The sequence below is a fragment of the Martes martes genome, assembly GCF_963455335.1.
Source record: "Martes martes genome assembly, chromosome: 9".
NCBI classification, from domain to species: domain Eukaryota; kingdom Metazoa; phylum Chordata; class Mammalia; order Carnivora; family Mustelidae; genus Martes; species Martes martes.
Window position 1 is genome coordinate 85,615,135 of NC_137896.1, and position 15,514 is coordinate 85,630,648.

The 15,514-nt window shown below is 39.7% G+C and overlaps 1 protein-coding gene across 2 annotated transcripts in view; it reads left to right on the plus strand.

Annotated features, from left to right (window-relative positions):
* ANTXR1 (ANTXR cell adhesion molecule 1) overlaps positions 1 to 15,514 on the plus strand; it is a 129,864-nt gene that overhangs the window by 22,285 nt on the left and 92,065 nt on the right. For both annotated transcript variants that reach the window (XM_080812573.1, XM_080812572.1), the window contains exons 2-3: positions 3,506 to 3,577; positions 8,460 to 8,531. In XM_080812573.1, coding sequence (XP_080668699.1) covers positions 3,506 to 3,577; positions 8,460 to 8,531 — 144 coding nt within the window. The remainder of the gene's footprint in view (positions 1 to 3,505; positions 3,578 to 8,459; positions 8,532 to 15,514) is intronic.

Below are 15,514 nucleotides of genomic sequence, written 5' to 3' on the forward strand. Positions count from 1 at the left end.
CCAAGATCTATAAAGAACTCCTCAAACTCAACACACACAAAACAGATAATCACATCAAAAAATGGGCAGAAGACATGAACAGACACTTCTCCAAAGAAAACATACAAATGGCTAGGAGACACATGGTCATGTGGACCAAAACACAGCATTGAATTTCAGAAGAGAGCGCAGATGACCAGCACTCAAGGAAAGCTCCTGATTCCAGCAGATAGGAGTTGTAGAATTCTAGATTGGACTACAGCTCATCAATCATGTGGTGTCTTTTCTGAGGCACTTACATAGCGTTGGACCCTCACCAGGGCCCCTAGGGCCAGACCATCTACCCCATAGCTGGAGGAAAACAGCTAGGACCAGTCTTTGGGATTTGAAGTATACAACTGGATCCTGTCCAGAAGAATGGCTGGGATTCTAAAGAAAGAGGATTTCCAAAGGTTAAAAGCCCAGGGCTAGTAATATACAGTTCTGGTGAGCTCTTGGGACAGTCCCAGCTGCCATTATGCTTTATTGTTGATGATTTGGTAGTCCCATTTACCAAGGAGCTGGGCTGCAGAGTCATTGACCCATCTGGGAAGGCTCCTCAGGTTCATGTAGGGTCACAGGAATTGGCTGGAGCCGTCTGAGTACCAAACCCAGAGTGTTTATCCAAACGAGGGCGGAAGAGCTGGTGTCCAGCTGGCAAAAGATCAAGAGGCTTCCTTGAGCAATAGAGGCTTCTTTCCATGTCTTCTTTCCTCCATCGAACAAACTGGTTGGTGCTAGAGAGGTGAATATTCTTAAATCCTTCATGGGGGGAACATGAAGAAGAGGTGATTGCCACCTAGCAACTGAGGATAATGACTGAGGGGTGTACACCGTGCCCTGAGAGTGTGGAACAGGGACAATGAGCCCCATCTATGTTGGTCAAAGGCAAGAGGCAGAGACTGCATTGAGTCTTGAAGAATGAGTAGGAATTTGCCAGTGTAGACACAGAGTATCCCAAGTGGCTGGAATATGTATAAAGGCTGACAGGCCACAATGGAAAAGATCTATTAGAAAAGGTTTATTTTTTAAGAGGAGGGGGTCTCTGTCACCCTCCTTACCTGAACCCCTGGATTCCTTTCCCCATCTGCCCAGTCTCCTCACCCCCTACTCTCCTCACCCCCTACACTGCAGAGCTCTATGCTGCTGCCACAGGAAATTGTTTGTTCTTCTCTAATCATTTAAATATGTATTTCTGCATTTACTAGAAGAGTTCGGTGTTTTTCAAATGCTGATTTACTATCCTTTAGGGGATTACCTATTCTGATCCTTGGTCTATTTTTCTATTGTTTGCCTTTTTAATATTTGCTTGTACCAATTATTTACATATCCTGGACACAATTTTTTTGCCTTTTTTACTTGTTGCAGACATCTTCGTTCACTCTTTTCTTGTCTTTGAACCTGTTTATGGCATCTTTTTGTCATTCAGAATTGTAGATGCTTCAGGTAGTCAAAAGTATCCTTTTCATAAAAAACAACTCCTACTTTCTGTACCCAGCTAAAGAAACCCTTCACTAATGTGAGGACATAAACGTCTCCTATAATTTGCCCAATAGATTCAAAGTTTTGTCTTTCCCATTAGGTTTTAAGACATCTAGTTTACATTTGGTATGAGACAGTGATCTAATTGGCTTTTTCCAACTAGAAATCTATTGGCAGAGCATCATTTATTAAAGAGTTAGTTCTGTCTCCTCAGTTTGAATCACTTTTTCATTGACTAGCAAGACCCTATGTAGATTGAGGTTTGGGTTCTCTATTCTACCTCATTGGCTCCACAGTTTTATTATGTATCATGCATATGTGAATGTTATATCTGATAAGGCAAGTTTTCCAGCTTTATTATTCTTTTTCATGATTGCCTTGATTACTTTTAGACCTTTAATCTTCATTTCTAAAGTCAGCTTTTGAGTTTTACAAAACATCCTTTCAGATTTTTTCCTAGAATTGAAGTTATAGATTAAGTTGGGGAAAGTGAGATAGCCTTATGATACAGTTTTCACTGTATGATTGTAACATACTGTGTCACTTTTGTTCAGGTCAGAGAGACCTCATTTCTGGATGTGGGGCAGAGAGGAATGAATTCTCCTTATAGAGATGAAATACACTCGATCAGAATGAGAATTCTTGGGATATTGTACATGGAAAAGAAGGCACAAAATCTATTGCACAGATTCATCTTCAATATCTATAAATAATCTGAAACAGAAAAAAATGCAACAAACAATTCTTTAGAAGTTAAAATTAAGGTAAATGAGTGCATAAAAAATAAAAAATAAAAATGAAACCAGTGGAAACTGTATAAAATGTCAGAGTAGAAGGAGCAAACTTCTAACCTCAACAACTATTAGAATGACAGGCAGAAATGCAGAGTTCACCTGACACAGACCCTCAAGTAAAAAGGAAAGAGGCATCATAGCTACACAGAAAAATAGGTTAGAATAGAAAAACCTACCATGAAGTCACTGCAACAGCTTGAGTAGAAGCACTGTCAGAAATATTTAGAAGCTGGGGCGCCTGGGTGGCTCAGTGGGTTAAAGCCTCTGCCTTCGGATCCCAGGGTCCTTGGATCAAGCCCTGCATCGGGCTCTCTGCTCAGCGGGGAGCCTGCTTCCTCCTCTCTCTGCCTGCTTCTCTGACTACTTGTGATCTCTGTCTGTCAAATGAATAAATAAAATCTTAAAAAAAAAAATTTAGAAGCTAAACTGAAACAGTAGTAAATGGTATCAGTAAAACGGAAGTCAGTTTGGATAAATAAAGAAACCCCCTTCCAAATCTAAAATTCTGTAATTCCATATGTCCTAGACAAAGTTTCCCTCCTTTTTAGGGAGAAGATTCCTTTTTAATATAATGAATGTAGTTTTTCTTTTTTAATTTATTAGTAAGACTAGCTACATTAGATTTTCTTAAATGGTGAATGAACACAATACATTCCTGAAATAAACTCCACCTATTAATTAATTATTATTCTTTTAGATTCCTGCTGGGTTTATTTTGCTACTATTTTATTTAGTCAACTCATTTTGCATTTATATTTACGGATGAAGTTTTACTCTTTTTGAGGAGGAGGATTTGTTTATCTTCGTGTGCTCAAGCATCTAGTTTATACTAATTTCATTTAAATAAATTAGAATCGTTTTTCTTCCTTAATCAGTGAATAATTTAAATAGCACAAGCATAGTAGTTTTTTAAAGATTTGAAACTGACCTGTGAATCTGGGCCCAGGGGTGTGTGTGTGTGTGCATGCACGCACGCATGCATTAGTGTGTGGAGTAAGGGTGGAAGGAGTGGAAGGTGGAGTGAAGGGAAGTTCTTTAACAAAAATTAGTCTGAACACCTTTTCAAACAATTTCCAAAGTTATAGAAGTTTCTGATAATGAGCCCAGTTAATGGGTAGGTTGAATGTGAAATAACAGAACATGAAGAGAAATGATGCAAGGTAAAGAAAAATGAATACCTGATTAAGTAACATTTACTTTTGTTTTCCTAGATCAGGAAGTGTGCTGCACCACTGGAATGAAATCTATTACTTTGTGGAACAGTTGGCTCATAAATTCATCAGGTGAGAAAGAATGTGTAGTGCTCTACTGTGAGTAAAACTAGCCTATGTTTGTTATTCTACTAATTTCTAGCTACTTTGGGCATGCTTTTTGACAAAGGTAGACTCTCAGATCTTGGACCAGAGATCTGACTTTGTTTTCATCTTTGCTGCATGTTGGAATAACTTTTGGTTCTGTGTTTTCAGGAGGACCCTTATTTGGTTATAAGACCAAAATTTTACCTCTGTCTCTCTTATTGGATTACATATTCTTCTAGAAGGATCATTAACATTTCTTTCACAGTGGATGAGTCTGGGCCAGTTGGCTTATTTTAGTTGGACTCAGATATAAACAGCATAAGGTATAAGGTAACCAACTCATCCCAGTCTGCCCAGAACTTTCCCTGCTACAGCACTGAAAAATCTCACATTCTGAGAGCTCTCCTCAGTCCTGAGCAAACCACCATGTCAATCAGCCGAGCTAGGTGTCTTATCAGATAGAATTCTCTGAGCATTCTTTACACCACTTTCCAAGGGAGGACAATAAAGTTTTGAACATCATCACTATAAATGTGCAGAGCCTTGGAGGTCCTACTTTCCAGTAGGTATAGACGCCCACTAGTAAAGGAAAGAAAGTCATTTCATCCTCCCTGGGTACAGCTTCTAAGTGATCACCCAACTGTGATAGCTTTCATGGATGTGCTTGAAGCCAGTTGTCAAGGTCTGTGGTAAAATTGTTCTGATCATTGCAAATTCTAAGGCCACTCCTGTCCTGTGTCATGGCATCTGTAGAGTCTGCCAGCCCATATGAGTAACGATAAACTTCTTTGAATAACGTTCTTTATCTCAGAAGACAAGTTGTTCCCTGAGACCAAAGTAAAGACAAATGCATTCCCTCCAAATTCAGTTACTGCTCTCTTTCCTGCTTGCCTGACTGGAGGGAAGGGGTTAGAAGGTGTCCTCTCTACAATGCCAAAAATTGGAGGCTGCAAGCAGGAAGCATCTAAACCCAGATGAATGAGAAAAGCAGATGCTGACAGGAGAAAGGGGGAAGGGGAGGTAAGAAGCAAATACATGTGGGGTATTAAAAGCAAAATATTTCAGAGAAAAGTAGAAGCTTAGAATTGAAAGCAACAACTTCCCAAGCTATCCTAAGAGGTATTCGCTACCCTCAACTTAAATAACTCTGGTGAGAAACTGCTGTCTTTGGAGGCAACCAGTCCAATATCTGGACAGTTCCAGTTTTCAGAAAAGTCTCTTTGTCATTGAGCCAATATGTCCTTCCCTATACTCACATCCGTTATATCCATTTTATCCTTTGGAGTGCTATAAAACAAATCTGCCTCTAGACACTTGACAGTATCTGCTGTGTCTCTATTTGCTTTTCTGGTCTTCTGTTCTCTCTGAGGACTCTACTGGAAAAGGCTTTGAAGTTAGGCAGATGTGGATTTGAATCCAAGCTCCATTGCGCAACCATAACAATTGACTTACCTTGGTTGAACCCTGGTTTGCATGTGAAAATTAGAAGACAAAACATGTGCAAACCAACTAGCCCAGCACCTGGCTTAGTGTGGCCACTCAGCACTTCTCTTTCCCTGTTCGTTCAGCAATTGCAGATGCCTCACTATCCGAGTAGTGAAGACACTGAGAAGTAGGGGTTGGGGGGACTTAACCCAATCCTTTCATTTTGATAAGGAAACTGAGGACTAGAGAAGTTGACATGGCTTAATGCAGACCACAAGACACTTTCCTCTGGTTGTCTCCCATGGCCCTTTTTGGCTATGGACACCCTCAAAGTGTGTCACCAAGACATCATGGTCATGCAAACTGTATTTTGACAGCTGCAGCCCAAGTACCTGCAGTAACACCTGACACATAGTGCATGCTCACTCAATATTTTTTAATAAATGGACAGATTTTGAAAAGGGATGAATGATTTTTATTTATTCATTTTAATAAATAGTCAAATAGTCTTGGCAGCTGATAGTGCAGGGTGGGTATTTCTTTAATAACAGTGGCTGATGCCAGTACAAATACTACCATTTCCAATTTAAGTGAGATCCTGGAAATTTTAAGTTCTTTTATTCATCTTTATTCGGACCCCCTCCCATTTTCCTAATAATGATGCTGACTCTTCATGACTTCCCTCAAAACCCCAACACCTCTCACCCACCACTTTCAGCAAAGCACTTCACCTCCCATTTCACCAGGAACCGTGGGAATAGCAGAAAAGTGATGCCTCAAGTTCTAGCCCTATTCTTAAAAAATACATGTTCTTCAAATTGTCTCTGAGACTCAAATATTCCCCTTTGAAGGTGACCCCTCCATTTTAGTCCATTTTATCCCATTGTCTCTAATCTCCTCCAGGTCTTTGTTTCCCTCTTGTATTTTTCTCCACCTTTTCCCTGGTTCCATTTTCCACATCAATGGACATAAACAAATCTCTCCTGCCCCATGTCTGAAAAAAAAAAACCCAAAACAGAAAATAATGAATCTCCTGATTATGTCCCTCTATAGATACTATAGATACGTTTCTCTTACTGGTCTCTCACTCAAATGTCTTTAAAGACTCAGAATCTCCATATCTGTACTTTCATCATTCATTCCTTGGCCCACTGCCATCTGGCTTCCATCCCACCCCCCACCTGCTGGCTCTCCCCAAAGCCCCTAAGTGATGCCCCATGAGGACAAAGACAATGAGTGTCTGGCAGTGCTTATTCTGCTGGATACAGAAACTTCGCTTGATTGAGAGTTTTCTCTCCTTGAAATTCTCTTCTCCACTGGTTTCTGGTTTCTCCTTTCATCCCACTGACCAGAGTTGGGTCTTTAAATGTTGGTATTGGTTCTAGCTGTGGCTTACTTCCATTCTCACTGCTGACTCTGTCTTGGAACAATCCCACTCACATCGGTATGCTTAAAACTCCCAAATTAGGTCTTTTGCCAAGACTCATATACAAAATATACCAATTGCTTCTTGGAACCCTACATTTCCCACATTTTGAATTCATTTTTTCCAGAGCTGAACTCTATGCAAAAGAAGCAGGGTAATATATGGTGCTTAAGAGCCCAAATTCCAGAACCAGAAGCTTGGTTTTAAGCCCCAGATCCACTACTCTTCCAATCTGTGACCTTGGGGAAATTACTTTATCCTTCAGGGTCTCATTTCCTTTCGGGGGGAAATAGGAATAATAATAGTACCGATCTCATAAAGTTGTTACAGGTTTAATGAGAAAATACATGCAAATCACTTACAATAGTGCCTGGCACATAGTAAGCACTTGATAAGGCTGACCATTATTATATTATTATGATAATTATGATGGTCATTATTATCACTTAGAACATGGTGTTTTGCTGATTAGCAGCAGTGAGGTGGTAATAGACAGAATGGTGTCATGGACAGAGAGCCCAGGTCCGTTTCAAGATACCAACATTCAATTTGCCGTGTACTGCTTGGGCTCCTACCAAGTGTTAAACACTATGGTAAGCATTTCCAAAGATGCATCAGACATATGGTAATGAATGTAGACTTCATCCTGGAGGGAGTAGGAACCACTGGAGATTTTATAGCAGATGGGTGACAAGTCCAATTTATATTTTAGAAAAATAGTTCTGGAAGCAGTGTGAAGAATGAACTGGAGCACAGGATGATGCCCAGCAAGGTCACCAGCTAGGAAACAACTGCAGTGGTCAGATAGTGGAAGGCAAGGTCCTAAGCTAAGAAGTGGAAAAGAGGTGTTAAGAAACACTTGAGGAAGTGGGAATTTTAAGATATGGGGGCCAGATCAGGGAGGGGAGAGTATTGCATTGTGAAGAAACAGGTTTATGCTGAGACAGAGGAAGCAGATGGTCACCCAAAGAGAGCCCCAAAAGGACAACAGTCTACTGGTGTATCCACTACACCCTGAGAGTCCATCTTTTCTCTCTCTTTTTTTTTTAATTTTTCTTTTGTTTATATTACATCTGCCGGTCCATCTTGAAGACAGAGAACATGCTTGATCCTCAGCTGAGAGTAGTTCTGTCTCCCAGAGTATGGATTTTCCATGGACACCGCCATCTACAAACCATGCAGCTGTGTTCACAAATATTGAGAAGTGTAACTACCAAGCAGAGTGGACATTCTTTTTTTTTTTTTTAAAGGTTTATTTATTTATTTATTTGACAGAGAGAGATCACAGTAGACAGAGAGGCAGGCAGAGAGAGAGGGAGAGAGGGAAGCAGGCTCCCTGCTGTGCAGAGAGCCCGATGCGGGACTCGATCCCAGGACCCTGAGATCATGACCTGAGCTGAAGGCAGCAGCTTAACCCACTGAGCCACCCAGGCGTCCCCAGAGTGGACATTCTTGTAGCCCATCAGCACATTCTGTCTTTATAGGATAACCTCCTTGGGAAGCCAAGGTGAAATTAAAAGTTGTGGTGACCCTGCCTTCAGAGCAAAGGGAGTTCATAGTAGGATCTTAATGGCGGATGGCATTCAGCTACAGCAAGCTCAGCCACTCTCCGTGCTAGAGGGTCCACCGGGCTGCCGTGGGGACGCTATCAAATTTTATCTATTGGAGTCCCCCTTCTATAAACACCACGTGGACTAGTCCTCTTCCGGGACACACCTCTTTAGATAGAGCACAGGGCAGGGATGAATTTTAGCTTTCATACTCATAACCCGCCTTCAGCAGGATCAATTCAGAGGCAGCCTCCAGGATGACAACACAAGTCTTCCCTTTGGTCCACAGCTCTGTGTCTGCTGCTGGCTACAGACTTGCAACATGAGCAGCAGAGGCCCTCTTTGGCTGGAAGGGCCTCAGCTCTGGCAGCCATGATACAAAAGGAAGAACAGGGAGGATGACCGGAAGGAGATGGCATTCCACAGTCTTTCTATTTGCTTTAATAGAATTTCTTTTCCTTTCCAGCCCACAGCTCAGAATGTCGTTTATTGTCTTCTCTACTCGAGGCACAACCCTAATGAAGCTAACAGAAGACAGGTAAGGACACGCCCCTTCCCTGTCATTAAAAAGCCCACCTTTTCTTGAGTAGTTCACATATTTGTGCCCCAGTGCCTGCCCTGTCAGTCATTTTAATCTTATAGTTCTCTCTTTTCACTTAAGCCTTGAACTTTGCACACTGACCCATCTGCTAGTTTACTCTGTGATTGACTGATGGAATTCCCTGATGTTGGTGAAGTTCTATAAAAGACTAACTCACATTAAAGTAAAACTTACATTCAATTGGCAACTTGGTCTGCTAACTTGGAGCAAAATGGGAGCAAACCAAATTCTTAGGGGATTCTATTTTCTTTTATTTAAATTAGATATATTCTGTGGATTAAGGTTTCAGAGATATAATAAGCATAGTGTGAGAAAAGAAAGAAGTTGAAATATTATCATATATAATTACTAAGGCAGGGAATAGAAAACAGAGGTTGTACGTGCCACAGAATAAAAGGAAATTTGAATCAGGTGTGGAAAAGTGTTGTTGACATAAAAGGATTACTTAGACCTGGCTTAACAAAAATATTATTTTGGATTTTACCACTTACCCATGAAAGCTAGCAAAAATAGAGACATGCCGTTTGTTCATAGTTAGGATGGTGTATTGGAAGTGGAGGTAACATTTTTCCTGAGTTAAGGATAATTTGTCCACTTTTTACAAAGTGCTATGGTGACATGAGAGGATCACCACAGGGTGCAGTTCGAGGGAGGGGACACATGTGGGACTGTTGGCAGACTTGCATATGGAAAAGGAGGGAGGGAGGGAGGAGGAAGGGAGGAGGGACAAGTACAGGGAGACTTGATTCTATAACATTCCTCTTCTGAGAGAGCAGAAGAGGACTAACAAGATGGAGTAAGGTTTTCTGGATTTTGCACCAACACAACAAATCTGAGCTGGTCCCCTTTTTCTCCACGTCTTTGTTTCCCATGAGGAACAAAAAAGAATACTCTGTACCATATAGAAGTTTCCAAGTCCTGTTTCTCCTTTAGCAGTATCTTTTATTCATGCATGCCATTTGCGATACACAGAAACCGCATCCTCTAGGATGCGGGGTTTCTAGGAAACAGGGGTTTCTCATTTCCCATGAACAGAAGGAGAAACTGAGGCCATATCATGTTCCTAAAGATACCAAGCAGAACCCACATGAGACGCAGGCTCCACATTTTTCCACCGTACCTTGCTGGCTTCTGTTACACAGACAATCCTAAAGCCCGGGAAAGTTGTGAGCCTTTCCTTCAATATTGGCCAAGGATTTTAAGAAGCTCTGAGGAGGTGTCTCTGGCTTATGCGCTGGATGGAAGATTCCTCCTCTCTCTGTCTTTACACGATGACATCCTTTATGCAGGGATGCCATTTGTTCCGAGAAAACCCTCTCTCCCCCGTTCTTCACATCTTTCCACAACCCAGGCTGCCCGGTGCTGCTGCTTGCTGGCTCCACTCTCGGCGTGCTCGAGTTTGGCCTGGAGACCTAGATCTCCATCCCTTGTGGATATTTTGTGTGCTGCGGCTCACGGCCTCTGGGAAGTGAGGAGGACAGAGGGGTCACGGATTTATAAACACTGTTAAAAATGCCTAGGCTTCTCAGACTCCTTTTGGTTATGCTAGTTCAAATCAGTCATCTGAATCTGACTTTGAATCTACTGTTATATGCCTTAACTTCACTGCTCTTAGTTTCCTGTACCAAGGAGACAGAGGCTGGAATCTCCACTTTGCTGGAAGCAGCATTGGATATTTAAGGGCTAACTATGCATCAAACCGCCAAAAATGCCTTGCTTAAAGGCTGAGTGGGTTTCACGTGGTGACGGCTCGGCCTAACCTCTGGGTCAGCTGGCAAAACGTGCATGGTTTACTGACACATCCCCAACCTGACTAGCCTAGGGAGAAATGTGGACGAGGCTTCCCTCTTTGAAATACTTGCTCATTAGATTGGATAAGAGAATTAGGCTTTCAGAACTTCCAAGCTGTTACTATCTCTGAAAAATGCGACTTCCAGTGTTTCAGTTGGTCACGGGAATTTTTATGTTTTTCCCTATATCTCAGTTGGTCTTCACAATTCCCCTGTAAGAGAGTAAAAGATACATTATTGCACAGATGTAGTAAGTGAGGACACCACATAAGTTTAAAAAACGCGTTCAAGGGGCACCTGGGTGGCTCAGTGGGTTAAAGCTTCTGCCTTCAGCTCAGGTCATGATCCCAGGGTCCTGGGATCGAGCCCCACATCGGGCTTTCGGCTTAGCAGGGGGCCTGCTTCCTCCTCTCACTCTCTCTGCCTGCCTCTCTGCCTACTTGTGATCTCTGTCAAATAAATAAATAAAATCATTAAAAAAAAAAACCGCGTTCAAAAACAGGACGTGAATACGTGAATTCACAGACGCTCTCATTTCAACAAGAGCAAAAGATTGTGGGTAAACCAAAAGAAATACTATCAAAGGAATATTTGCCTCCAATTCTTGGTTTCAAATCCACACAAAGAAAACCATGGGAAGCTTAAAAAAATAGAACAGAAAATAAATGGGTATGTTGTGCTGTAGTAAAGGAATTAAAATCAGAATAATAATACCTACCATTTGTGTGTTTTATCTGCTAAGCACCTTACCTATCATTTCTCACATATCCCCATATAACCATTATAACTTCAATTTCCAACGGGGTCACATTGTTTTATATGGAATATGCCACTTTTCACTAACTGCTTTCACGATTTTTTTCTTTATCTTTAGCTCTCAGGAAGTTGGCTGTCTAGGCATGGTTTTCTTTGGGTTTATCCTATTTTGGCTTTGCTGAGCTTCTTGAATCTATAAAGTCGTCTTTCACCAAATTTGAAGAATTTGCAGCCATATTCCTAAACTATTTTTTCTGTACTAGTCATTTTCTTGTCTCTTTCTGGGATTCTAATGACACAGATTTAGACCTTTTGGTACGATTCTGCGTGTGCCTGAGGCCAGCTCAATTCTTTTCCAATCTTTCCTCTTTCTGTTTTTCAAATGAGATGATTTCTATTGATCTATCTTCATGTTCACTGCCTCCTTCCTCTGCCACCCCCATCCTGCCATTGAGCTCATCCACTGAATTTTTTATTGAAGATACTTTGATTTACAGTCCTAAAATATCCATTTTGTTCTTTCTAAAATTCTTTTTTCCCTGCTGAGGTCATCTGTCTTTCCATTTATTTCAAGGATTTATTTATTTCCATTTATTTATTTGCCTTTACCTCATGGAACATAGTTATAAGATAAGTATATAAAGACTTAAATACATGTAAATATATAGTATTTGATAAGATATAACATATAATTAAATGTATTTTATATAATATAATTAAATATATAATGGGATTACATATGAAAGAAATACAATGGATTAACTATACATAATATAATTATAGTAGGAGATATAAAATATAATAGCTAATACTAGTAGAAATGTATTATAAAAATACTACAAAATAAATACATAAAGCATATTGATGTGCTTTACATTCTTTGCCTGACAATTCCATAAGCTCAGGATTAGCATCTTAATTACCTTCTTGGTTACATTTCTAGGTGTTTTTACGTCGAGTAATTTTAGAATATATCCTAGAAATTTTTAATAGTAGGTTGTTCATACACTTGAGTCACCTTCAAATCCTCTGTAGAATATTATTAGTCTTTCTTTTCTGCTTGAACTAGATTCAGACCACAAGTTCTATCTCTTCTGTGGGTGGTGGTTTTTATTTCAGTTCAGTTTTCAAAGGCTTTGCTAAGCTGCTTTGAGTCTGTCCTACACATATGCAGCTTGGAGATGAGACCAGGACTTATACAGCTTCACAGAATTACTGGAACCCCCTTCTCCAGTTCTCTCTCCTGCAGGATTCCCTACACACTACGTTTCCCACTGAGGCCACCCTTTACAAGTCCACTAGCAAGAAAAATGGTGTTTCTCTTGGGAGTTTGGCTACTGAGGTCACCCATGGGGCAAAGGCAGGAGTAATCAAAGAGAAATGAAAGTAAGGGTTCTCTCCACAGTCTTTGAAACCCAAGGACCCCCTTTCCCAGGGGCCTGAGATATGGTGAGCTCCCAGGCCACTACCATGTGACTGAGACTCACCCTTAGGTTAAAGCCCTGAAAGAAAAGGGGTGGGGTGTGTGGAATCCATGCTTGTCTGTGTTACTTCTCAGGTTTTAACTACCCTGCCCAGCTCATCTGCTTTGTTTACTTTTCAGAGTCCTTATGTGTTGACTTTTTTATTTTGTCTAGAGTTTCTCTAATAATCACCAGGAGAGATAGCCAGTAGCAAGTTTACTCCATCTTGCCTGCTATTACTTCCATTTTATAGATAAAGGACACTGAGAATCTGAGTTCAGAGAACTTGGAATGGTCAAATAACAAAAATGGGAGAATTAGTATCCTAACTCTGGTTTCTGGGTTTGGTCCAACTCATGTGTTTTACATTAGATCATGTTGCTCTTCCAAGATATCTTAGCTTCATCAGTTTACAAAATAGTCAACAAATTATAACAACATTTTTCAGGTTTCTTCATCAGTGTAATAAAGGATCTAATGCTAATTTAAGTACTATCAGGATACATTATGTTAGTGTTAACTACTGCATATGATCACCCGAGTACTCCCTGGATAGTCTTTTTCCTGATCTTACTTTAAATACTTCAGATGTTTCATCATTTGGAAATGAGATCATCTCGAGGATGTCCAACTCTTCCTTTAAAAGAAATCAGGAATAGATATTCAATGTAACCAAATGCATTTTTGGCATCTAGTAAGATGATATTGACCTACTAACACAGTGAAATGCATTAAGAAGTTTTTAATATTGGGTCATTCTTGCATTTCTGGTTATACTTGGTTGTCATATATTATTATTTTAATATAGAGTTGAACTCTTTTCTGCATTTTATTCAGAAATTTAGCATCAGTATTCATAATTGTGATTGGACTGTTCTTGTCCTTTTTATGACTACTCTTATTTACAATATTCTTATACTTTTTTTTTTACATGTAGATTGTTACTTCTAGAAATTAGTCTGATGTAAGGTATAAGGCCAACATCCATCCTTTTCTTCCAAGTCCTTAGCGAGTTTTTCCATCATTTGCTGAATAATCATTTACTACCAATTTGAAAATTAGACTCTTTCATAGACTTGGATCCATTGCTGTGTTTTCTATTTTTATACATTGCATTTCTGTCTGTCCCTAGCTAGGACCACACTTTCTATTGGTTTTAACATCTGGAAGTCCAGACCTTCTTCACTTCCGATCTTGAGTGAAAATCACCCTGGTCTTTAGTAGGTTGCTTTTTTTTTTTTCTACCATAGTCATTTTAAATCATTTATTTAATGTACCACAATATTCTTGTGATTTTTCACAAAAATGTATGGAAAGTGCAGAATCACATTAGCAAAATGACATTATAGTTTTATTGTATGTATCTTCTTATCTAAGGGTATTTCCCTTCACTTACATCTCTTAAGGTTTTAAGAGACATAAGGGTTTGTTGTTTTCTTCAAACCAGTCTCATACAGTGTGTATTAAGTTTTTTCCTGGGCATTTTTAAGTTTTCCTTTCATCGTGAATGAGGTTTTTTCCTGTGTATTTTCTGAATTATTGGTTTATATAATTTCTACTTCTTTAAAATTTATCAATTTGGGAGACACCTGAGTGGCTCAGTCAGTTAAGCATCTGCCTTCTGCTCAGGTCATGATCCCAGGGTCCTGGGATGGAGCCCCACATCAGGCTCCCTGCTCAGCAAGGAGTCTATTTCTCCCTCTCTTTCTGCCCCTCTGCCTCCATTCCTGCTCTGTCCCTTGCTTTCTCTCTAAAAACCTTAAAATTTATTAATTTTTGTTGGTGGACTAGCACGTGATTAAATTTTATTTATCATCCATGGATGTTAGACAACATGTATACTTTAATGAGTAAAACATTTTATATAAGAAATATATTGGGGCCTCCTGGGTGGCTCAGTGGGTTAAAGCCTCTGCTTTTGGCTCAGGTCATGATCCCAGGGTTTTGGGATCGAGCCCCGAATTGGGCTCTCTGCTCAGCAGAGAGCCTGGCTCCCCTCTTCTCTCTCTGCCTGCCTCTCTGCCTACTTGTGATCTCTGTCTGTCAAGTAAATTTAAAACAAAGAAATATATTGATTAAATTTATCAAATATCTTATATTTTTGTTTACTTGATCTGTGAAGACAGCGAGGTATTTTCTAAACTCTCTACCATAACTGGTTTTTGAGAATCTCCAACACACTGCTTTATAATTTATGCCATATTGTTTAGTTCACATGGATTTTCATTATGGACTATATTTCTTTGTTTTTTTTTAAGATTTTATTTATTTATTTGACAAACAGAGATCACAAGTAGGCAGAGAAGCAGGCAGAGAGAAGGGGAAGCATGCTCCCTGCTGAGCAGAGAGCCCAATGCGGGGCTCGATCCCAGGACCCTGGGACCATGACCTGGGCTGAAGGCAGAGGCTTTAACCCACTGAGCCACCCAGGCACCCCTATGGACTATATTTCTAATCAACATAAAATAACCTTTCTGTTACCTTTCATACTTTTTAAGTCCTTTGTCAAAAAAATATTACGAACTTAAATTTCTAAAAATAATTTACTGCTCTGTGTCTACCCATTTGTCTTTTACCTTCTTTGATATTTTAATTTTTCACCAATGATTTGAAAAGTAAAATTTGAAAAAGTATAACTCCATTTGTATTCTAGTAACAGTTCCCAATGAATTTTGCTTATCTTTATAATGGCAAGAATTAAGTAATATCATTTATTCTCCTTGCTGAATTTTTAAGAAATTATTTGCATTATGTCTCATAAATACACACACATACACATATATATTTCCTTTCCAGTACTTGAAATTTTTATTTTATTAATTTTTTAATTCCTTAGTTGGCTGAGTCTTTTTTCAGGTAAAATTTTCCTGAAAAGTATGTGAATATTAAAATCTATAAGGCTGAACTTAAA